At 34.9% G+C, this 26,075-nt stretch overlaps 1 protein-coding gene across 37 annotated transcripts in view; it reads right to left on the reverse strand.

The window, feature by feature from the left end:
* Positions 1-2,546: 2,546 nt before the first annotated feature.
* MAP2 (microtubule associated protein 2) overlaps positions 2,547-26,075 on the reverse strand; it is a 356,866-nt gene continuing 333,337 nt past the window's right edge. For 21 of the 37 annotated variants that reach the window (XM_031958144.1, XM_031958143.1, XM_031958170.1 and 18 more), the window contains 5 exons: positions 24,701-25,041; positions 9,158-9,250; positions 7,456-7,537; positions 6,784-6,896; positions 2,547-6,613 (listed from right to left, as the gene is read on the reverse strand). In XM_031958144.1, the coding sequence (XP_031814004.1) occupies positions 6,398-6,613; positions 6,784-6,896; positions 7,456-7,537; positions 9,158-9,250; positions 24,701-25,041 (845 nt within the window). In that variant the 3' untranslated portion in view covers positions 2,547-6,397. The remainder of the gene's footprint in view (positions 6,614-6,783; positions 6,897-7,455; positions 7,538-9,157; positions 9,251-24,700; positions 25,042-26,075) is intronic. The other 16 variants (XM_031958172.1, XM_031958171.1, XM_031958175.1 and 13 more) reach the window with 1 other exon arrangement.

The following is a 26,075-nucleotide window of genomic DNA, read 5'->3' on the forward strand; positions in this document are numbered from 1 at the left end:
CTTCTTCCTCCTGATTAATTGTGAATTCTACTAAGGAAATTCCCTTTCCCCTCCTTAATTGTTAAAATCCTTGCTAACACCTTGCTATTCATATAATAAAATAATAAAAACCTTTGTATCCTAGTATTGTTACAATCCCAATATTCCATGTTTTTGTATTTTTTCATACTGAGTTTATATATTCTAAAAAACCTGAGTGATTTTGGGGATCAGCTGATTGCAGTAAGTTACCATGTCCTTTGAACTTGTGCAAAACTGGCTCCTTCACACTCAAAAAATTCTCATCACCAGAGTTAATGTCAGAAGCAGCCATGGTTTTGGAAGTAATACGAGAAAGATACATTAACATCAGCTTTGCAAAAATAAAAAATAACAAATTAAAAAAAAATAATAAGAGTAGCTTCTTTCCTTTTCACTTGCTGCCCAACTCTTTCAAAGATGAGTCTTCCTGACTCAGGGCTGGCCATCCATCTACTGTGTTACCTACCTCCCTTCTCTGATTATCTTTTTCATAGCACAGCCTGTTGGGTTCAGTCTTGGTATAGTTCTGGGGACCATGAATTGATCAAATCAACGATATCATTGTAAAAGGGACTTCAGTCTATTATGTGATCCTATTTACCAAGTGACCACCCTTCCTAAATGTGTGTTGTTTATCCCATTAGAATGTAAATGCTTAAGAAGAGCAACCATCTTCCTTTTCACATTTGTTTGATAAGCATACAACATAGTGCTTTACACATTATATAAGTTTGTTATCTTTATGCATTCATTCATTCATTCATTGGTTGACACAATAATTCTGTAAAGAGGTGCTATTATTATAGGTATCATGTAGATAACTATCATATAGATATCTATCCCACAAATATAAAAATAAAAACTTATGTTAAGATGACATTTGCCTTTCAAGTTACTTGCCCAAGGATGAACAACCAGAATCTGATATACATTTTTATGTCTACACCTCCTCACTCTAAGGCCCATGTTCTATTCATGCTTCTTATTGTTTTTTCATTCATTTCAATTGTGTCTGACTCCTCCTGACCCTTTTGGGGGTTTTCTTGGCAAACTATGCCATTTCTCTTTACAGATGAAGAAACTGAAGCAAATGGAATTGAGTGACTTGCCCAGGATCACACAGTCACTAAGTGTCTGAGGCTGGATTTCAAGCCAGGTGTTCCTGACTTTAGACCTGGAACTCTATCAACTGTACCACCTAGTAATCCTTTCCACACAATGGCATCTAAATGGACAAAGTACTTTAGGGTTATGCTTAAATTTAATTTTTATAACAACCTTCTGAGGGGCATTATCTAGATTTTTTTTTTTCAGATGAGGAAATGGAGAGAGAAATTAAATATCTTGTCCATCTTCACACAGCCTTGGATTCAGGCTTTTTCTGATTCCAAGTCAGGTTCTTTCCCCACTATATCATACTCTCTCCCTCTGCGATGGTGCAGTAGATAGAGTGCTGGCTCTACAATAATGAAGAATTGGTGTCAAATCTTGTCTCAGACATTTCTTAATTGTGTGACTCTGGGCAAGTCACTTAACCCTATTTGTCTCAATTTCCTCACCTGTAAAGTCTTGAGAAGGAAATAGCAAACTACCATCTTTGCTAGGACAACTTCAAATGGTTTTAGAAATGGGTGTTGGGCATGACTGAACAAGGCCCTAGATTACAGCCTTCAAGGTGGGATTTGATGTTCTGAAAACTAGTTTAGGGACTCCTGGAAAGTCAAAAGGGACACTGTGTTCATTTCTTCATGGACACAAAATGAACAGTTTGAATCAACTTTCTAAATTTCCTTTCAACTCTAAATCTATAGCCTTTTGACATTCTACTACAGAATTAATGAAAGTATTATACAGCGAGTGCTGTGGCTCTGGGAACCATGGTTATAATGCATTCATTATTTAGCTTGCTGCCCTTTATCCTTTTGCATTAGTCCATTCATTAGGAGGTTATAGCCTGTTAGTGAAACTTTGGTCCAGGGTAGATGAGGCCTTGAGGGACAAACTATTGGGTGGATGAGAGAAAGGCAGGAAGTTTGTCCTGTAGAGACAATCCTATGGATTGTTGAGACATCCTGTCAGCAGGAATGGGAGGGTTAGGGTGAAGATCCTTGTTGGGGCTTATTTACTGCGATCCGGAAGAGCTTGGGTATGGTCCAAAGCAACCATATTAAACTTAAACAGAAATGTGTTTCTGGGGCAGCATATTGACTTAGAAAACCACAAATTAACAATATCTATGTTGTATTGTATTTTTTATTTATTTAGTTAAACATTGCCTAATTACATTTTAATGTAGTTCAGCTACATAGGGGGTGGGGGTGGGGTTGTGGGCTGCACCTCCAGCGGGGGGGGGGGGGGGAAGGGAGGAAGAGGGGAGAACAGAAACAAAGAACATGAGATAAACTTGTTGCTCCTAATACTCTTCTTGTCCTTTGAACAAGGGTAAAATGAAGCACACACATAAGTATAAACACACATACACATACACTCAAATGTTGGTAGAAGAAGTCTCATGAGATAGGTAGTTAGATGACAAGCAATTTTATTTTGCAAAACAATCACTATTCAGCAACAAATACAATTGCAAATCTGATTGAAAAAACATGAACTAACTACCACCAGCCACTGAAGAAATGCCTCTCTATGGTAACAGGCTCTAGAATTCTCAGAAAAAAAAACCCCATAGATTTGTAAGGTATGTTTTAACAATTGGAATCCGGGCACACTGGGTGTGCATTTTTTGCTTGGTTTTTTTTCCTCTTTGCTAAAGTTGAAGTGAATTGTTATGATTAAGCTTTTTTTTTTGAGTTTGAAAATAGGCAGCTTTGTTGTAGAGGGAATTGCTCCACCTTACTCACCTAGGCTAGAATCCTGTCTGTATAATTTTAAACACAAACATGGAATTAAGTTGAAATATCCATGTTTTGAAGGAATATATGGAATCTGTCTCCAATATTATGAATCTACTTTCAAGCAGAAACTCTTTTTTTCTGTCACTTAAAGGCTAATTATTCCATTTTCTCTTTCTTCTGGTATGAAAGAAAAAAAAAGTTTATATTTTCAGTGGTGTTGGAATAAAATATGAGGAACATCACTACATTAATACTAATGTAATATTATTTGGTTCTTAATATATCGTTTCCTGTGTACCTAGTAGGAAAAAAATGTAAAGTCTATCATAGGTATCTGTAGACTGACTGCCTTTGCATTTTCCTAACTTCCTTCAATTTTTTTCTGTCCAGTCCTTTTCACATCCTTGCTAACTCACCTATACAGGGATTTTGCTGTGGATGGGGCTGGAGCCCATCATCCTGCTAACACTGCAGGTGAATCCAGAGAGAGTTGGTTCAAGTGAACATGGCCTTTAAAACTCTTCATGAATCTGGATCATTGTAATTTAAATGTTTCTCAGTTGCAGATGATTCCAGAGAGAGTTGGTTCTTTTGTGAACATTGGCCTTATAACTCTTCATGGATCTGGATTACTTAAAGTTACAGTGAGACTGATTCTCAGTAGCCAAAGCCAGAGTAAAACTGCATATAGAAGATCTAGAATCAGAAGTTTTTTTAGTTGACTTCTAGACCACTAGATGCACTGTATTCCTTGTTAGTATTTGTTTGCAAAGCTTATGTTGAAGTGTTCTTGAGAGTGAAGAAAAGGCTTGGCTTTTTTAAAGGGGCTTCTAGAGCCCTGTAACTTAACCTGTGTGTTTCCCTTGAGTCAGCAAAATGTGTTTCTTTTTGTTGGTTTTTACAAAGAATCATGATTCCTTCTGAGCAAGGCAATTTACTTGTTCTGAAAAACATGCTAGCACTGGACGAGAAATGACTCAAATGTCTTCCACTAAACTAACTCTGGACTTTTATATGTAGGTAACTAAACTTTACCATCCTGAGTTGTTTTTGTTTGTTTTCGGAGCTTGTTTGTAATTTAAAAGCAGATCTAAAAAATACTTGGGTCACAGGTTAAATGCTATCCTGACCGGATGGTATTCAATTTCTGTCAAATGAATGTTCCACAGCACCTTAGTTGCTAGCTAACACTATCAAAAGGTGTAAGAAAAATACTGGCAACTTCTTTTGCACTTGGTGGTACAGAGTCAGAGCAAGGTGTTCCACACTACTGGTTTTCCTGCTTGTGCAACATTAAGGACTTTGATGCTCTACACCAGGAAATATTTCTGTGTAAATGCCAGGGTTAGTTTAAGCAAACTCTGCTTAGCAATTACAAGGCAGAAATTAGAAACCCATTGTCCCACTCAGTTTCTAAATTTACAACATTTGCATTAAACAACTGACTGATAGACAGTGTTAGACAGGATTGGAAGTGGATAAAAGCTCTTTTGAAAACTAATGAAGGAGGGATTCTTTCTATTTCTAGGGTTTTCCCCTTGGGGAATTCACATTAATGACTATATCTGATGGGTCATTACACTATCCATGTAGCTCTCTGTCTCTTCACCCTTTGGATTTTTGTTAGATGATCCACACTAAAATGTTGCTGAAGTCCACACGCATTCTCTCCCTCTACTATCACTCTCAAGTGTTGGAACTGAATTAGTTCAAAAGAAACAACAAACTTCACTATCTAACTTCCACACTCTTTTAGCTCAGTCACTAAAATGAGAGATCTTAAGAACACTTAAAATAGCAAAGAGATTCCATAAACATATCAATCTCTCTGGCCCTATTTAGGGACAGCTCAGAAATGGACCATGGAAAATATTTGTCAATGAGCTTAAAAATCAAAAATTTATGATTTGAATTAGTTCTTTCCTGATTTCTAGACAAGCTTACTATAGAAAACATTAGAACAGCTCTTACTTGAGAAATCATCCTAAGCTGTAGTATTTTTAAATTAAAAGTTGATTCCGTGTTATACAGAGTCCTGAAGGATATCCATCAAATCGGACACTGGATCTCCACTTTTTGCTTCTATGTACGCTTAAAAAAAATTCTTCTAATTGAAAGCATCTTTGCTTTTTTGGTATGTGGACAAATGTTCTATTTCAATGGGTGGCCACCTCTGATAGTATATCTAATTTAGCAAGGAGATGACATCCTGAGGAGAGGAATTTCTCAAATTCACTTTCCTGGATTCAACTTTAGCAAATGAAAAAAAAAGTAAATAAATAAAAGAGGCCATCATCTCGTAATTATAGGAGTAAAACCCAAATTACTTCTTAATTTAAAAAAATTCCAGAATCTCAAACCAACAGTTTTTTGATTCTTTTACATATATCCAGACCTTCCCAGAAAACTCTATGTTGGTGAAGAGAAACAGATAAGGAAAATAAAAATTCTAGCATTACAGAAGAGACTTGTATCTGGCACTATAACAGGGGCACGGCTTTTAATTGTTACAGAAAGCAATTTCATGCTAACAGTTTTTCTCTTTTTAAATGTTTTGTGTTTTTTTTTAATAGGGAAAAAACCCTGCTAACATCTACTTTCACATACCTAAAATTTCAACACCAAAGGGTGCAAGAGACACAGATACTGTGAATAATAAAGTATAATATTCAAGTATATGAGGGAGTATCACAAATGGCCACAGAGAAATATATATATGTATATATATATGTATATCTATAATACTGTATCAAACAGATGGAAAGGATGTGAAACTTGTAGTGTGGACACAAATCTAGCCAATTAACTGACATCCTAATCAGACACAAGTCCATAGTTGTGGAAGTGCTCCATGACTAATAGCTGCTCTTTTATATCACTTCCTCAAAAATACAGTTCAAGTGTTCTTCAACTACTTTTTTAATTAGTTAAATAATTTATCAGAATCACCTATACACTGATTTAATTATCCAGGCCCCAAATGTTAATAACTTAATTGAATCTTTCTTCCCATTTATACAAAATAACACTTTTTTAAAACTTGTTTTTTTCTTATATGTTCTTCTCATCTTGTAACCAGACTCAGTTTAATTTAACCTGTAATAAGTTACAAAAGGACAACCTTTGTTGCCCACAAACAAACCAGTGAAATGAGCAGCTTGGATATTAACGAGGCTCTTCAGAAAATAGTGGATGGCCTTCAGGCACATGAAAGGTAAAAATGCATTTTTATCATAATACTCCATGCAAGACAGAGCAGAGCAACAAGAATCATCCAATGGAATATGTTGCAATTGTACTCATGTAAAGCCAATGAGTCTTCTTGCTGCAAAGGAAAATCAGGTCAATTTCTGCACATATTTAAATTTGGGGAATTATTTTTATCATAATTGGTTACCACAATCTTGGGATAAGATTTATTTTAGAATTTGTAAGGATTGAATATAACACCTGCTCTGAGCCCGCTCCTGCCAAGAACTCATGACTAAATAGCATTACTTCATTCAGTGTTAAATGATACAGATTCATAAGCCCTGCTTAGCAAGGGCAGCAGTGACATCTTCAGCCAAAGTGGCAAGCTGGGGGGATTCAAGCAGGTTGATGCTTCCAGATGAGGAGACATTGCTGAGTCGCCGGGGTGAAGCCACACTGGATCTGCCCGGAGATTGTGTGATGATCTCAGCACCATGGTCTACGCGAGCCTTAGCATGTTCTCTGAAGTTCAATTTTTGGCTGTCAATCTGTTCAGGACAAAAAATATTTGTTAGGGATTTAGTCATTATAAATGGGAGTAGGGAGTCTCTAGTCTATGGATCTGATTTTCAGATCACTACGCATGCTGGGATAGCCCCACTCCTAATACCCCAATTCTTTCATTTGTGGCTAATTCGGCTTCTAAGAGGTCCCATACCTTGACATTACCACCTCCAGGTATATGGTGGGCATTGTCAAGTGAACCCACTTTAGCTTGTGCCTTTTCTTTGAAATCCAGCTTCACGCTTTCAATTTTCACACGGCCACCACCTGTATGAGACAGAAAGATTTTATACGCAAAGATGTATTTGCTTTGGTTTTTACTCTTTTGAGAGAATAGGTAACAAGTTTTTAAAAATTAGAATGGGATAGACAAAACCAAATCACAGGATGACATGTCATTTAACTTCAAAGACCTTGGCTTTTTTAAAAAAAATCTATAAACTGATAGTTTTATATTAGAAGTCTCCTTATGGCTCTAAATTTGTGATGATTATGGTCTCTATGATTAAAGTTGTGTAAGGAATCTTTAGAAAGTCACCAAAGTCTTTTTGCCTTTTGACTACTCAAATAAGAGTATTAAAAATAACTCAAAGGGAAGTATTGACATGTTTAATTTTTATGCTATAGTTTAATATTTAATGACCAATATTTCCCCATTTCTACATTTCTAGTCTGAATAATCAGGGTGCTATTGGCTTTAATGTATTTAATTTTCATGTAACCCAGTAGGAGAAATTTCACAAATACAGTATTTGTTAGAAAGTTAAAAGTGAGCACGATCCCTCTAAGATAATTATTTCCATTCTTAAACTATTTTTATTGTTACCTGGCCTATGACGGATGTTCTTTAGGGAACCACATTTGGATGTCACATGACTTAGGTCAATCTTCTTGGTAACAATTTGTATCTGCATAAATTACATAAGATATATTTTAGGTGGCTTATGCACACGAACTGATGTTCAAGCCCATCCTGAAAAGCACATGTGCACACATGTGCACGCGCGTACACACACACACACACACACACACACACACATGCTTGAATGCATTTGGATAAGAAAGGAAGGACCCAAATGTAAAAGTCCTGGAACAGAAGATTTTATTAGTAGAAATAGGACACACCATAAGAAACAGAAACAACTGAATTAATAATATAAACTTTCATCCAATCAAAGCATTAAGCTCATGTTAAAACCTTTTATAAGCAAACACCCAGAGGAAGCAGAAGAAGATGAAGTGGTTAATATTGGAAAATACTCTGAAGATTAAAAAGTGTTAATTGTGACCAGAAGATATCAACTATAAGTAGAATATTACAAACAGGCTTCTTTTCTAAAATAATAAGTGATCACACCTTGGTCAGTGGAACTTCCCTGAAGCACCTTGTAATAGCATCATGACAGTGCTCAGTTCTTTTTCCTATTTGTTTTTGAGTGTTTCTCTGCTCAGTTCTTGGAGGGTGGAAGTTTTTCCACCACAATCCTAAAACCAAGCTTTGTTCCTTATCAGTGTCCGAAGAAGAAAAGGAAAAAGGAGCCATGAGTATCAATCTCTGGAACCCAGCATTTAACCCATCCAACCCCTTTCATTAAGCTCAACAGTGAGCAATGTATTGATCTCACAGTAATTATTCTCCAAAAAGTGATAGTTTCAGGAACCAGCTGCTAGGGTGGGAATGTTAATTGGTTGCTTCCCTCCCCTTTCCTTATGTTCATTTGAATGGTGAATGACCCATAGCTAGAAAAAACTTGAACATCTGGCTCTGATCACTTGCCATTTGTTTTAGGGAAATTCAAACAAGAGGAAATCTATATGCTGAAATATACAGAATAGATGAGATTGGAGTTTCTTCCTACCCCTAGAAAGAAGCCTTCTTGTTTTCTGACTATAGACCATATCAGTTGTGAACTGGAGACAGTTAATGTCTGACCTTTGGATTTATACTTTCATATCCTACTATATTACTTCTGTTCTCGTGAAGGAGAGAAGGATAAACTTCTAAGAAACAATGGAAATTCCACTCTTTTATTTTGAATTATGCATAGAATTTACATGATCACTTCTGCAATATTCCAAGTGAATAATGAAGGTGACTAACTGCTTTGAATACCTATCAGAATCTTAGCTTCTATCTCCTGTGCAAGTTGAACTGCCATAATTTCAATGGAATAATTGGAACATGTGGTTCAGCTAGCTGATATTGTATTTTCACTAGAAGAGGAAGAGAGCATTAGGCGAAGACCAGTGAATCAAAATGATAAAGTAAATGAATTTGCTGTCCTCCTAGCTTCAAAGGTTTATCTTATGCAGTTTAATTTGCTGGAAGACTCAGTAGGGAAGGATAGGAAGCCTATTTCTCACAGACAGGGTTGACATGCCACTAGACCAGGCTGACACATTAAACAGTAGTGAGAAGGGGGAAAAGTGCTTGGGAAGGAGCAAGGTGGGAAATGCGACAGAGGGCTGGCTCTTCAGGTTGCTCACTCACAGTCAAGGACACTCTTCAAGTAGCAGCTTCTACTTACATTTCCTCCCCCTGCAGAATGTTTGATGTTATCCTTGGAACCACATCTGGATTGAACCTCGCTAAAATCCATCTTCTTGTTTAAAATCCTAACCTAAAAGGAATCGGAGGGAGCTTACTGCCAAATGTTTTTCATTCTGGGGAGCAGGGGAGCAGGAAACCAGAAAGATCCTACTTTTCCATGTGTAGTACACAAGTTTTATGAAGGCTGAATATGAATCTGCCTCAATATTAATTTGACAAATTCATGAAGAATCCAATATTTTCTATTACTCACTAGAATTTAAAAACATCAATGTTGTCACTTAACTGTAAACTGTGAAAGGCAAAGGCTATGATGAACATTATCTAGGTAAGTCAAAGCAAGCCTATTTCTTGGACTTAGCAAGAGCTGAAGACATTTAGTGTATGAGCTTTGGATTTATACTTTCACATCCTAACATATCACTTCTGTTCTAGTGAAAGAGAGATGTCCAATATTTTAGATAAAATCTATTGCTAAGTCAGGGATTCTGGTCCTCACTATAGAAACCTCAATAATCCAGTTCATTCTAAACCTGCAATGACTATGGCTGATTTCTTCAGCTTTGTTCTTAATAGATCACTTGAAGACTTGACTTCTCTGCTAATCATTTTGTTGTGCAAGAAGCCCATCTTTGCTTCACCTTAGAATTCCCTCTGATTTTCTTTATTGCTTAGAGTTATCCATCTCCCTCTTCAATGAAGAATAGTTGGTTCCCTTTTAGGAACACTAGGCAAACTTTGAAAAAGACAGAGTGAATATGTTAAAAGAGAACTGAATTTCAAAGCATGAGTCCTGGATTTGAATTGCAGGTTTATCATCTTCTAAGTTTGTGGAAACTGTCTTACCTTCTTTCAGTAAGTTTCATTTCTTTACATCTCAGTAAGATGGGAATAATAATATTTATACTATTTTCCTTATCTTCTTTTTAGGGTTAATGCGATCAAGAATAATATGTGCTTTATAGATGCATACAACTATAAGCTATTACTACTACTACTTCTTATTATTCAGCTGTTTAGTTGTGTTTAACTCTTTGGTTGACCTGGTAGACTATAGCATGTCAATCATGTCCATTGGGTTTTCTTGGCAAAGATACTGGAGTGATTTGCCATTTATTTCTCTAGTGAATAAAAGCAAACAGAGCCTAAGGGACTTGCCCAGGTTCATACAGTTAATAAATAAATGACTGAGGCTAGATTTCATTCAGGTCTTCCCACCTCTAGATCCAGAGCTCTATCCACTGAGTAACTAGTTGACTTCCACTACTAGCATTATGATTGCTATAATAATTAACAAAGGGGAAAGATTGGTAGGCAGCATTCCATCCTAGCAGTGATGTTCTCTTTAGAGACAGCTAGTATAATCAAACCTGAGCCAAAAGATTAGGACCAAAGATGGGCAAAAATGGTTAAAAACAATCCAAGATCAGGCAACCCAAAGATTCTCATATATACACTACTGTCACCTATTAAAAAGAACAGTTTATCTAGAAAAATACAGGCATTCATATATATATATATATATATATATATATATGTAATAAAACAAAATTCTTCCTCTCAAAATATCCTTTCCCCCCACTGATTTCCCCTGGACAGGTAATTCCATTAGTTAGCAGTTGACTTTATCAAACTAGCATTATTTCAATGTCCTTTATAGTAAACCTGGAAATCTTTTCCATTCTCTCCTTGAGCATTAGGTTACTTGTTTAACAACAAGATATTGGCATGGTAATAAGAAAGAGAAAGAAGAGAAAGAATACATATTCTACAATCATTCCTTTCCCCCTTTCTTAGCCTCCCAGGTTTTATTAAACAGCAACAAGTAGAATGTGATTTACTCTTCACTCTCTCACTTTGTTGAAGAGATAATGGACTCAGAACTCATTTTACCCTTTGAACTTGTCAGAAAGTCAGAATGCTGGATCACTGTTATCAATTACTCTAGCTTACCTTTTTGCTTTCCATTCTCAGTGAATTTCATTCTCTGCCCTTCAAATGGGGGATAGGATCAATTTTAAAATTTCTACAGGCATAATTGCTTAGAAGCCCAGGCAATTATTGGTATGAAAATGGAAAGTTCTTTGTAACCTGTGTCTCACTGCTGAGAACTATTTATTTGTTCATTCATTCATTTATTTTTTGAGGCCTTAGTTGTTTCTTGAAAGATATGGTTTGAACTAAAAACAGAAGCTTAATGATCTCCTGATCTCAGATGCTCTTCATACCTTTATCACTGCTACTGAGGAACAATCCAAATGTCACAAAAATTGAAAATGCTTAGGAGCAACTGTTTTCTACCTTCTTGAGAAACAAGCACAAAAAAAATCAAACAAAAATATACCCCAGACTTACATTAATCTTTAAGATTGATGTCACAATATAAGGGAGGGAGACAAAAAGAAATGGAAATATAAGATAAAATTGACTGAACTGGATTAGTACTGCCCAGCTGGTCTGTCCCCTGCAGGGAAACATCACAAACACCTCTCTTCAGTGACTCCAAGAAAGAGCCTAATTTTAAAATGGGAATTCAGAAGGCATGATGACTAAATTTGAGTATAGGGCATGTAATAAACGACCCATTTTTAAAAAGGGATCACAAGAAGAGTCCAAATTCAACAGTAAACCTGGTTCTCTAAGAAATAGTATTAACTCTTGATAGTTACATGGATTTGAATTAATGAGTACCATTATATTTCATTTTTCAGTGATAAATTATTTTTAGAAAAGGAAGCATGATATTTGTTTTCCTAAAAATGCTCCATTCAGATGGAATCTCCAGGGGCCTCATTAGATTGGATATGAAATAGATATTTGAATTCTTCTAACTGCGTTTAGGAGCAGATTGGGGCTTAATGGACCCTTCAAAGATCTTTGCCTATAAATTGACTTGTTCACTAAGGAAACACAATCAGAGATAATAGGAAGTGATTAATTCAATGAAAGACCATTTTTTATGAAGATAATATTACTATTTGCTTACTAAATATTAACGCTTTAATGTTGATTGTACACAATTTGCTTTTTGTAATCTGAAGAACCAGCTACTGAATGGGAGGGGGCTCTATGAGATCCTGAAATCATAATAGGTAATGATTAAATATAAATAAATGTATATTTTATAATACAAATTTTATATTTCATAAATATAAATATATTATATATAAATATAAATGATTTGTCCATATGCAATAAGATATTATCTTATGGAAGTATCTTTATTAATCCTCTATTTGCTTCAATTTACAGGTCTTATTGTTTTCCCTTTGTAGCACCTGTAACACTGAATCTGAGCTCTTAAAAACTTAAAGGTGGTGATAGTTTTGTCATTGTATGTTCTATTAAAGTTGTAATATCATGGTGTATATGTTTTTTCCTTTGAAAAAAAAAAAGAAACACAGATTTCCCAAGTCTAGAGAGAGGCTCATTCCATTTTGTTGACATTGTGTTTAGCACGTTAGATGCTGCATGTGAACAACTGAGTAGTACAGTATTTATAGGGCACTTATCAGTTCCCCTACGTACTGGAAGAGAGTTTGTTGGTGGTGTTTCCATGCAGGACAAGTTCTAGTCTAATGACTTTCCCTATTCAGCTGACTACTGTGGAATTCTCCCAGCTTTGCTGGAGGAAATGCCTGGCTCTTCAGCACTACAGACTTCCCAAGGCTCAGTTAACAGCATATTCTGCCACTTGATGTAATCATTTCAAAAAACAGGAAAAAGATGCTCGTTGAGGATGGTAAGGTCATATCACAGAGCAATTTTCTGATAAGAACTGTCAGTTCTTATTCTCCAGTCTCTAAATAGAAAGCAGTTTCTCAGGCACTTAGATGTCAATTGTCCTCATGTTTTGTGGAATACATCTTAAGGGAAAAAAACAGTCTGAACAAATCTTTCAAATGTAGATGTTTAAATAACAGGCTAGATAGCAGACCTTTGTGTGACAGAGAAACTGACTCTCTGAGATTTGTGAATTAGAGATAGAAAATGGAGCATTCATAGGTACATAGAATAAGGGTTCTAGAATTAGAAAGCAATTTTGAACCCATCATTTCCAAACTCCTCATTTTATAGCTGAGAAAACTGTGACTCACTGGGAATAAGAGATTTGCCCAAGAGTCAACTCTCTTTCCCTAGTATCCATAGTGTCCTGTTTCTCCATATAACTGCCAAACAGTTTTAATGTATATGTCAACTATTTCAATTCAATGGACATTTGTTGTTTGTTCTTTATTCTTGAAGAGTACCATAACACAAGGGAGGTAATAGCATGACATATGAATTCACTGTATTTAAGTGAGGCAAAGTCCTATAAAGTCACCAGCTTCATTTTCTCTTCCAGAGCCATCTTGATGCAGTGATCAGATATAGATCAGGACTACTGGAGATGACCCTGGCTAGAATGGGAGACCTTGGTTTTTATCAGCTAAGGTCTTTCCTAGGTCTCAGTTTGCCCATTCAATAATTCAAGACTGTAAGAAATGAAGTGGAGAATTCCTTCTTTTATAAAAAAACAAAAAAAAAATCCAATCCAGGAGGGGAAGACATTTATGAATTATGGTGAAGCATTGTGCTAAATGCTGGAATTGTAAGAACTTAAGACATGGCCTAACATGAAACCTTATTGGAGTGAGAGATTATACAAATTAGTGTAACACAGAGTCAAATATTATCTCTGACAGGAAGAAGGAGAAGGGATTCAGAGTGCTTCAGGTAAATCTGAGCAGAGATGAGTCACAGAAATTGTCACAGACAAAATGACATTTCATCTAAGTTCTGAGAGAAAGGAAGGCAGAAATCAGAAATACAGAGATGACAGAAAAGCATCAACAATTGACTGGTTGAATGAATGAGTCTTTATGTCTCAGGTTTGTTGTGAGGATAAAATGAGACAAATCTGAAGGCTTTAAATAAAAATGTTGGCTATTGTTATTGTTCTTGTTGTTACCTTTTATTCTTTGCGTTTTCTGGTGGAAGGAAAGACTAGAGAATAAAAGACCTTTCATCAAAAAACTGGATATATTTTTTTAAAAAATGGTATGGTGATGTCTTTTGATTTGTGCATAAGTTATATTTAAATGAGGCAGAATTGCATGAAGCCATCAGCATCACTGTCTTCTAGAGTGACTACTGTCTGATAATTAAAAATAAGTTACCTAATCATAGAATCATTGAATTTAGATAATTGATAATATAGTCTGTTTCTTTTTAAGTAAAAAGAAACTGAATTTCAGACAAGTGATATGGCTTTCCTTGAAGTATATAGGGAGGTGAGATAAAGCTCAAAATCAAGTCCTTTGACTACAGATCCAAAGCTCTTTCTCCTATACTATCGTGTCCCATAAAGTTGCTTCTCAATCTTAAAAACTTCAATTGCTTCCCTTTTCCTCATCAACAAAACCAAAAATCTTTGGCTTGACATTAAAATCTCTCTACTATCTGGGCCTAATTTACTTTCTCTGGTTTGTATCCTTAATGCATGAATCAAACAGGATCACTGTTTTTTTTCAGTATATCTGAAACTTTCCCACCTTCCCAATTTTTGCTCATGCCATTTCCCTCCATCTGGAGTGCTTTCTTTCCACATCTCATCCTTTAAAGAGCTTACCCATTCACTCTTAAAAAAAAAAATGCAGCCTAAATTTATCTTAATTTTCCTTTTCTAATTACCTAAGTAAGAAAAAGCTTCATTTCCTTTAAACTTCTATAATATCTTGTGCTATTTTAATAGTATTTGTCATGTACTCACTTGTAATGTTAGTGTCCAGGTACGGAAATGTTTCCCTGATTAAGATTCTAAACATAGAATGTGCTAAATAAATATTTGTTGAATGAATGAATGAATGAGTGAACAAACAAACTGGGTATTAGAGAAGGTTTTTTTGGGGGGAGGGAAATTAAAAACCAACTAGAAATCTACACAACTTAGAATTTCTTACAATCCTCTAATGTTAATCTTTACTTTTATCACTATCATTAATGGCAGTGGTTGAAATGATGGTAAGAGCAATGAATATACTAGAATCTTAGAATGAGGGCTGTTAGAGACCTTAGGAAATTCAATCATTCATTTTTTTTAGATAAAGAGTACATCAACATGTAACTTTCAACTTTCCCACCCCTTCTTAGGATTTCCAATATACTCTCTTCTGTGCATTTAAAAAATACTTGGATATCCTTTGTTTTTTGTTTTTGTTTTTTTCCCCTCACCTACATTCCTGTTCCTTTTCCCCCCATGGGAATCCAAGGCAGAGCTTAGATTCATAGTGCTTTTATAAGTAGTGGTGATTTGGGGTAAAAAAATGACATATTTTTCATTTTCATTTAGTTATTGCTTTGGAAGGAACATGAGGGAAGCTAGTCTAATTGGACTTTTGGGGGGTTATCCTAAGTTAAGTATCATTTTTTCAAAATTCTGTTTTCAACACCTTTTACTATAGTTTCTGAAAAGTTGTAAAATACCTGCTTTTGGTTTCCATTTTGACAGCTCAGTTGAAATGTTGTTGTTATATGGCTATATTTAACTGTTCATGCAGAGAGATGAAAATAATCAAAATATAAAATAATCCAAGTAATGAAGGGAAATTTTATTGATCAGGAGAGGGAAGTAATGACTCCAATGACTTCAACTCTATTGCTAGCATATATTTAATATTTAATTTTTCTGTCCTATTCAAATGGCAATGTTCTGGGTATAGAGTTGCAGTTGTCCCATCCTAGTTATAGTATCAGGCTATCATAACCTTTATCTTTGATTCATTTATAGTTTACTTCTTTTTTTCATTATTTCCCAGGTATTCCAGGAATTATCTTAAATTATTTTTTCATAGAAAATATGGAGCACATGAATTAGATGAAATTGAATAAGATATATTTCAAACTAGTATAAAGGTTAGACTCAAAGAATAGATGTTATATCAAGTTGGCACAAAATCTCAAGTGGAAAGCCCCAGGAATTTATGCTATTAAATATTTTTTTATGACTTGGATTGAGGTATCAATGACATAGTTATAAATCTGCAGGTGAAACAAAGTTGGAAGGAATTAATAATGTGTGAGATAATAAAAAGATCTTGCCAAACTAGAGGATTGGGCCAAATCTAATAAGATGAAGAGTGCAATAGGAATAAATGTAAAGATCGTAATTGGATCAAAAATTCAATTTCATAAAAATAAGAAGCAGAGAGTATTATAAGATCACAATTTCTCTGAATAGGTAGTAGACTTCAAGCTTTCTATGAGTCAGTCATATTTTCTAGGAAGGAATAAGGAGATGAAATTCCCTCTGTATGTTGTCATAGTCAGGTAACAGCTGAAAAATTATGATTACTGCAACTTAAAAAGAATATCACTGGAAACTAGAATGATGAAAATCATACATATCATATCACATCAGGATCATTTGAAGGAATTTGGTAGGGGATCATAATAAGCTTGTTTCATTTTTACTGGCTATGCAATTGTTTGGCCCTTAACAGTAGAAACAGGAGCAGTGGATGGAAGTCACAAGAGGCACATTTAAGATTGATGTTGGGAAAAAGAATTACAGTCATTCAAAAGTGCAACTGGCTGTTTCAATAACCAATGGATTCTCTCTCACTGGAGATCTTTGGCAGAAATTGATGAACATTTATCCTCCATGTTATATATTAGGATTCCCTTGGGTATGGGTTTTACTACGTGGCCACTGTAATTCCTTTACACACTAAAATTCTGTGTATCTATGAGATCAAGCACATAAACAGACTTAACTGCATAATTTCCCAGTTAATTATTGGCAGATATTAAAGCTTACTTTAGAAGTAAATTCTAAAAATGATGAAGGAGAGGGAACAAATATTATATATCTTCTGTATTGCTAAATGATATAAAAGATGTCATCTTTATTTTATCCACCCTGTGAAATAGGTACTATTGTGATCTCCATCTCAGCTGAGGAAAGTGAGGCAGACAGATTAAGTAATTTGCTCAGAGTGACAATTATAAAGTATCTGAGGCTGGATTTAAATTTGTGCTCTTGACTCCAGGCCCATTTCTTTACTCACTTATGCCACCTAGCTGCCTCTAAGGCGTTATAATTTCATTTGTCTTCTATATATTACAGTGCTTTCTTCTTGTAAAAAATTCTACCTCTTTGAACTAGGTCTCAGAAATCAGTCTAAGTTTTGGGAAAAACAAAAAAAGCCCCCAAGGTTCCTGCTTTCTGACTTAGGAATGTGCTTTAGAAACATAGACTCCCATAAAAAGATAATATAAAAGAAAAATATGGCATAAACATGAATGCAAAATTTGTTTACCTGGATATCTTAATACCATTGGCTTATGGAACCAGGCTTAACTTTTTTAGATGTTGGACTAAAAGCTGTGGGTCTCTATAGAAACAATTGCCTTTCATCCAGATGTTCATATTTTGCCTGGGAGATGGCTTGACTACAGATAAATGATTTCATAATTATTGAATTTAACAAAAACATACCTAAATTTACAAGATCATTTGAGCTCTATTAATTAATCTAAAACACCTGCATGAGACTAAGAATGCATATTTTCATTTTTTTCACTCTAACTGATAAATTTCACTCAAACTGATTTCAGTTTAAAGGATTACACTGTGCATCTTAAACTATTTAATTTATTCCATTAATTACAAAAGTTATCTCATTGACTGGTGCCATTTTTAAGAGAAAAAATGTGATATAGTAGGAAGTCACAAGACTAATTCTGTCTGTCCACTGTTAAAACTTTTGTATATGAGAAAATATGAGTGTGATTCAGCTTTGACAAAAAATGAATCACTTCACTTCAGGATGGCATTAAGTCCCCCAAACATTTTTATGTCATCTTTGAGAACTTAATGGTTCCATCTCTATTAATTGCTAGAGAACAGATGGCTAACTTTTCTTACTTGTTTGTATATGTATATGATTGTAGATTACATTTCCTTTTGATTCATATCCTGGAAAAAGTCCTTAGCTTAGCAAATATGCATTGTCAAGATAGTAGACTAGATTTAAGTGTGGGCGATATAAGGATAAATAAGTCAAGATTCTTCCCTGCAATTAACTTGTTAAAGAAGAGACATGACATCACTAAAATATTCAACTGTATTTCTGATGTCATAAATTTGGATATTACCTCTGTATAAATAACAACTCATCCATTCTTGCTCATCCTGTGTGACTTTTGTCCATATTTTCCCATAAGTTTGTTGTAGGAGGTCCTATCAAATTTCCAAAGCTTTCCTCAATTTTCTTTTGAGATTGTGAGACTACTAGTGGACTACTCATATTGTCTACCTGAGCAGCTCATCTTCTCTTCTTATCCTGATATCATCTTTCCCCTCTCTCCATTACTCTTCAAGGATTCACATTACTAATTATATTTTACAGGCTAATCCTCCCATGTTTCTCCCTACTACTTCTCATAATGTTTATTTTCAGTATTTTAGAGAATGTTATGCTCCATGTTTCATAAAAATTCAATGCCAGTAAAATATTGATTATGTTTCCTCCCATCTAGAAACTTCAATAGCACTTCACCACATGTTGAATGAAATTCAAATTGATAAGTCTAGTGTTCAAAACTCTGCAATGTTTGGCTATAATTTTTCCTTCTCAACTAATTTCCTACTATTTTTTAATGTTCTTTGCAACTGTACTATCCCATATTCTCTGAATACACTGGAGTTTTCTCACTTCTACAAGCACATAGATTTTGTTTCCACTACTTGTAATGTTCTCCTTTTTTTTTTTTTTACCCCCATCTCTACCTGCAGAAATATTGCTCATACCTCAAGCTCCATTTGTGACATTTCCCTCTTCATTGATCCTCCCAATCCAAAAAGTCATTTTCTCTTTTAAAAATTTCTACTGTATGTAATTTGTAATGCATCACTATTCTGTTGGCACTTTTCATATTTTCTTGACATCCTTCCAATTAATCTATAAGCAACATGGGAATCATCTGTTTTTTACACAATGTTTTGCAAAAAGCAAATCAACAAAAATGATTTTTGAATGAAAAAATATAACAAGATAATTTAACTAATAAATAATGAGGCTGCTCTTAAGGGGTCTCTTGTAAAGTGCTACAGATGTTAATAACATTCACTCATCACTGAGACCAATGGCCAAAGATATTTTTGACTGATCTCTTAATTGTTATTAAAATTAAATGCTTTCTGGGTGGGTGGAGTTAATATAAAGGAGTGATCTTTACAAAATGTATAAAGAAAGGTTTCCTTTTGCATGACTATTTGAATTTAGTGTGGGAAAAAAAGAAAGAAATGTTCAAAAGAAATGTCTCACTTGAAAAATGCAATTGCTGGCATCTTAGTAGAATTTTTTTTAAGGAATAAAAATTGGAATGATCATTGAATAAAAGAAATAAAACCCAACTCAGCAAGGGTCTCAGAATGGTTTTATTTGGGTCATTTATGAATTTAGGTTTTATAACAAGGGAATTAAGTGTACCTTATTCTACCATATATTTTCTGGAGGCACAGATTATTAGCTAAAATTGTTAAGTGATAATAATGAGTATTTATATACCAATTCAAACAATTAATTGTGTCTACATCAAATATAAATTTTGCTTTTAGTTTTCCCTGAAGATTTATTTTTCCTCTACCCTTACCTTTATCTTTTCTACTTTCCCCTTTTTTTCTAAAGTTGCTTTAGCACAATGACACAGATTTAAGATATCTCTTTGTATATGGACTGAATTTAATATGGTCAGAATACTACATATCTAGAATCAAGCCTAGAATCAGGACTTGGTACATAATTTATAAAGGAAAAGAAGTTATATATTGTAAAGAAGGCTGGATTTGGAATTGGGGATCTGGCTTTGACTTTTATTACATGTATGATCTTGGGCAAATAACTTGGTCTTTTTTTTTCTGTACCTCAGTATCCTGATCTTTAATATGAGGAACTTGGGCTAAGATAATCCCCTATAGTTCTAATCTATGATTTTATTTCTCTGTGAAACTAATTTTTCAGGAACTTATGCACGTCTATCTCTGTAATAAAATAGGGAGCAAACTCAGAACCTTCACACATTTCCCTATGTATTGTTTCATTGATTAAGGTATTCACTTCATTGATGTCAATTGAAGTCTTCTATGCTTTAGTGGACTAGCAGTTGCCTTCAGAAACTTTCTCTAACCTAGCTTTTTCTGGACCATAGATACATAGTCCAATTCACTACTATATTCTACTACTACTACTACTATCATCACCACCACCAACAGCACTATCACCACCACAACTACCAGTAGGTAGTGTTTATATAGCACCTACTATGTGCTAGGGGCATCTAAGTGATGCCATAATGCATAGAGTGTCAGACCTGAAGTCAGGAATACTCATCTTCCTGAGTTCAAATCTGGCTTCAGATACTAACCAGCTGTGCCATCCTGGGCAAGTCATTTAACCCTGCTTGCCTCAGTTTCCTCATCTGTAAAATGAACTGGAGAATGAAATGGCAAATTACACCAGTATCTTTGCCAAGAAAATCCAAAATAGAGTCATGAAGAGCTGAACAAGACTGAAAAATGAACCAACAACAACAATTTTGTGCTAGGTCCTATGCTAAGCACATTTATAAATATCTCATTTGATCCTTACAATAATCCTATTATTATCATTATTTTATAATTGTCTCAGGATAGATTTAAACTTAGGTCTTTCTACATGTTTCCATCATTCTGGAAACCTATCCATCTTGGTTGATTCTGTCAGAGCATAGAACTAATTTAGATTCAAGAATTCCAAATCACTTTCATGCCTAGATGAAATATCAAAGGAGAATTTTAATGAAATCTGTGCTACCATATAATACTCAAATGAACTAAACGTCTATGACCTATTCTTTAGGAGATGTTTTATTGACAAATTATACTTCAATCTAATCTTGCACACCACAGATTTTGTCTCACTGTTCTCTATAAACCTGTTTGCATTATGACTTAAAATTGTGTTTTTAGCACTCCCTTAATATTTTTCTCTACCTCTATTTTTCTTAGTTCCAATACTTTGATTCCCTTTACAAATAGTATGCATATGCAGCTCCAATTCATGACAGAGACCTTTAGATATGGTTATGGACCACCATAAAAAAGAATTTTCTTTCTTCTATATCACTTCTACAATAATCGTTTTTCATGGATTTCATGAAAACTGATAATATAAAAGTTATACAATGTTTTTCATCAGCAGTCTCCTTCATTTCTCTTTCCTTTGAGAACCATTCCAAGAAAATAATACAACCAACATATTGGAATATCTTCATTATGTGCTTTTCCTCCTTTTAGAAATGTACTGAATTCACTGAATAAGCAAGGCACATCCCTAAAAAAAGACTTCACCTTTATCTTGACAATAATGATGTACTGGGCTAAGGACCAAAGTCAACCAAATAACTCCTGACTAGCATAGGAAGAAAGGGAACTTTTTATTTTTCTTAACTTCAAAATCAGTGAAGCATCTAGAAGACTTAAAAAACTGGTCATCCCATCACAATATATTCCACATTCTCAACTTTCTTCCTTTTTCATTTTCCCCACAAGTTAAATAAATTTTATAGGAATTTGTCTAAGAGATCAGAAGGTTACATTCTGCTATCTGTTTCTTGATATACTGAGTGAGTAAACATTTCCTACTTGATCAATGGAGATTCATTATAATGCTATTGCTTTGGGTTTGCTCTTTTTTTCCTAGGTCACCTGGAACATGAGACTAGATTTTATGACAAGTTAATTTTTTGCCTCCAATGAAAGGAGAGATTGTCTCCAAATGACATGCTTGGATTGCATGGTTATATTTTTAGTATAATTTACTATAATGCTTTCGTGACCAGACATGCTAAGATTTAAAAAAAAATTATGATAATCCCTAATATAATTTCATTTCAGCTCCTGTGCACAAAATGATTTCCAATGTTCTCAGCTTATCATAACATTGTAGAAAGCAGTTCAGCGCAGATACTGAAATATTCACAATCAGAGAAGAAAAAGAAAAAAAAGGGAGAATAAAGTAAACAAAAGCATACATTTGTGATGGAAGCTGGAAGATAACCAATAAAATTGATAGGGAAGCACCCCATCATTCCATTTCACCCACATACTTAAGGAACATTTGGGAAAACAACAACAATTACATATTTTAAACCTTCCAAGTCAAATTCTATTTGAAAATGGTGCTCCAAATATTGTAGCCTCTTTTTAGTTTCAGTTACATTTCTTATGCATATTACACACACTTTCCTTGGGCTCATAAGCAAAAACAGATTCTGCTGAATCTTAACACATTCCAGAATACAAACTGAAAAAAACTGGAATCTACTTAGGAAAATGAAGGATTTGGAAATAATGATGAAAACTTTTAGTCTCAAAATCAGCTTTCCTAACAAAAAGAAACCATAGTCACTCCAATTAAAATTTTGCCTTTGATCAAATAATGTAAAGTAGCTCAAGCTACTGTGAGAAACTAATTATATATTAATGTAAAAATAATTTAAAAATTGAAAATTTTCTAACAGTTGAGTATGTGCTTTCAAGTGACAAAATTTTGTCACTTGGTTTTCCTCTCTGTCATTATCTTTCTGACTCTCTGTCTCTGTCTGTCTCTGTCTCCTCTCCCCCATCCCATTTTCAATTGCTTTCTTTTGGGAACCCTAATCAAATAAATATTTGGACATACCAATCAAGTTCCTTATAGTTCTAGTCATCACTGCTATAACTTTCCAAACCAAAATATTGGTCCCTTAGCCATGCCTTTTTAAATGTTTTCTCCTTTAATAGAAAGTAAACTTTGTGAGGTCAGGGACTATTCACTTTTGTTATTTTCTTCTTCTAGAGTTTACCACACAATGCTCAATATAGAGTGGGTGTTCCATAAATGCTTTATTCATTCATTTGAATATTCTTATTTCTTGCCACCAAAGCTTAATGATCCTCAGGGAAGAATCAAATTAGGGGACTAGGACATGCTTTTTTTTTTATTTTTTTTTTTTAACAACACTGAACAACACATGTATTTTTCCTTCTTCTGAAGGAAAAATTGGCCAAATGATTTTTCCCCATCATGTAGTACATATGCTAATGTGACAGAACTAAGCCAACTTAGAATCCCTTGCTAGCTCAGTAGAAAGAGTACCAACAATTTAGAAGCTTCAGAGGTAAAGGTTAAAAATATGACTTTGTTAACAGAACGATGAAGTAAATACAGACCACAATGAAAGAGTTGAAACTGGAACCCTATCTTTTAGAAATAGAATATGACTAGTTTTTTGTTATCAACACAGCTCATATTTACAAAGTTGTGACCAAGTCAATTAAAGAGTGAACATGGAAAACAGTGCTGTAACACTAGAGGGTCCAAATAGAAAATTCATTGCTGTGGTGGGAGAGAGATGAAAAAAAAGGGAGTGAGATGAAAATGATAATAATCCAAATTGGCCAAGTGAATAATAAGAGATCAGCAGCTAAAATAACAATAACAACAAAAAACAACTAAAATTGATATTAGACATTTAATTTAGGTCTTCTACACAGCAGTGAAAATTATTGTTCTCTCTTCCAACAGATTCAGCCAAGAAGAATCTCCTACAGGCAGCCAACTTGCATGAGCGATTCCAATGAGAAATTCAACACATTTTTTTTTGCATAATAACAGCAATGAGCAAAAATAATTCATCTAATTTTCATATTCATATTTATTTCCAGGCTAGCTATTCCAGGCAAGCTTCAAACTCTAAAGCTAAATGAACCTTCAATCTACAATCATCTTTCTTTCTTCTTTTTTTCTTTCTTTCTTTTTTCCTTCCTTCTTTCCTTCCTTCCTTCCTTCCTTCCTTCCTTCCTTCCTTCCTTCCTTCCTTCCTTCCTTCCTTTCTTTCTTTCTTTCTCTCTTTCTTTCTTTCTTTCTCTCTTTCTTTCTTTCTCTCTTTCTTTCTTTCTTTCTTTCTTTCTTTCTCTCTTTCTTTGTTTCTTTGTTTCTTTGTTTCTTTGTTTCTTTCTTTCTTTCTTTCTTTCTTTCTTTCTTTCTTTCTTTCTTCCTTCCTTCCTTCCTTCCTTTCTTCCTTTCTTCCTTTTTCCCTTCCTTCCTTCCTCCATTTTTCTTTCTTTCCTCCTTTCTCCTTCCTTCCCTCCTTCCTCCCTCCTTTCCACCTTCTTTCCTTCCTTCCCTCCTCCCTCTCTTCCTTTTGTCCTTCTTCCCTCTCTCCCTCCCTCCCTCCCTCTCTCCTCCTTCTTCCTTCCTTCCTTTCTTCCTCCCTCCCTCCCTTTCTTCCTTCCTCCCTCCCTTCCTTTTGTCCTTCTTCCCTCCCTCCCTCCCTCTCTCCCTCCCCCTTCTTCCTTCCTTCCTTCCTTTTTTCCTTCTTTCCTCCCTCCTTCCTTTTTTTCTCATCTAATCTGCCCTTCCTTTTTCTTTTCTATTTTCAAATTATGATAAAATATGAAAACATCCTCATTTCCCAAGAATAGTTTGGTTAAGGTAAAGTATTTAGTCCTTACCTGTCCACCTTTAGGTTGATATCTGATGTTGTCTGTGGATCCAATTTTGGACCTTACGTTCTTCAGGTCAGGCAGCGGTTGATTAATAAGCCGTAGTTGTTTAGGGGTAGCTGGAGATTTTGGAGGAGTACGTATAATGGCAACCTTTTTCTCAGTGGGTACCAGGATACCAGATTTGGGAGTTCCTGGTGTGTGTGGGGTTCTGGGGTAACTAGGGGTACCAGGAGTGCCTGGAGTACGGGAGGAATAGCTGGGTGGTGTACCAGGAGTGATGGCAGTGGAGCCCGGAGTGGTGGGTGTTGATGTACCACTTTTTCCTGTTCTGCGAATTGGTTCTGACCCTAGAAGAAAGAAGCAACAGCAAATAGAATTCAGTTTTCCAAGGTGGATTTTCTTTTAAGGTCATAGCTATTTTAACAAGTGGGTGTGGTGGTGCATGTCTACGATCCCAGTTATCAAGGAGGTTGAGGCTGGTGGATTTTTTGAGCTTGGGAAGACTGAGCTACAGTGGGCAAAGCAGGTTTGGTGTTCACAGTAAGCATAGGACCAATGTGGTAAATTCCTGGAGGGGGGGAGTATCAGGGTGAACTGATCAGGTAATAAATGGAGCAAACAAAGGTTTCCATGGAAATTGAGAGTGGGAGAGAAGGAGAAAAGAGTGTGGTGAAGAGAAGATAAAAAATCCACCAGTTTGAGTGAAATATAAGACCACAAGCAAGATTTAGAAGATTTAGGAATGAAGCAACTTTTGCTCTAAAAATATTACTCACAGACTCAAAAACTCATATTACTTTCATTTTTCTGAAGTTTAAAATATTCTGAACTTACCATAATGGCATAAAGGATGTGGAAAAAATGGAACTTTTCTCCTTATACTGTTAGAGAAATTGAATATTATGTGAAATGATATGCCCAAGACATCAGAGAAATTTAAAAACAGTTGGGAGCCAATATCATCATGATTTTCACTATCCAGAAATCTTTTACAGGTATGGATTGTGCTTTCACTATCTAAAATAAAATTGGTTATAATTATTGATCTCTAGGTTCCTTGATCTCTACTTAAAAATACAAATCTTATTTGAAATGAGCCACAAGCAACATTGTTTTGAAGTACCCTCTTCCTTAAGAGGGCATTTTTCAGCAATGATTCTGCTTCCCCCTAAATCTTCTTTTTTCCATGTGGAACAACGGCTAGAGCACTTGAACCTAGAGGCAAGATGATCTGAGTTCAAATGTGTTCTCAGAAAATAACTGTGTGAATAGGGTTTACCCCCTATTTTAGTAATATTTACCTCCCAGGGCTGTTATGAGTTTCAATTAACACATATTTTATATATATATTTGCAAAGAACTTTGCAAATTTTAAAGTGCT

This window comes from Sarcophilus harrisii, chromosome 3 (assembly GCF_902635505.1).
Source record: "Sarcophilus harrisii chromosome 3, mSarHar1.11, whole genome shotgun sequence".
Lineage (NCBI taxonomy): Eukaryota > Metazoa > Chordata > Mammalia > Dasyuromorphia > Dasyuridae > Sarcophilus > Sarcophilus harrisii.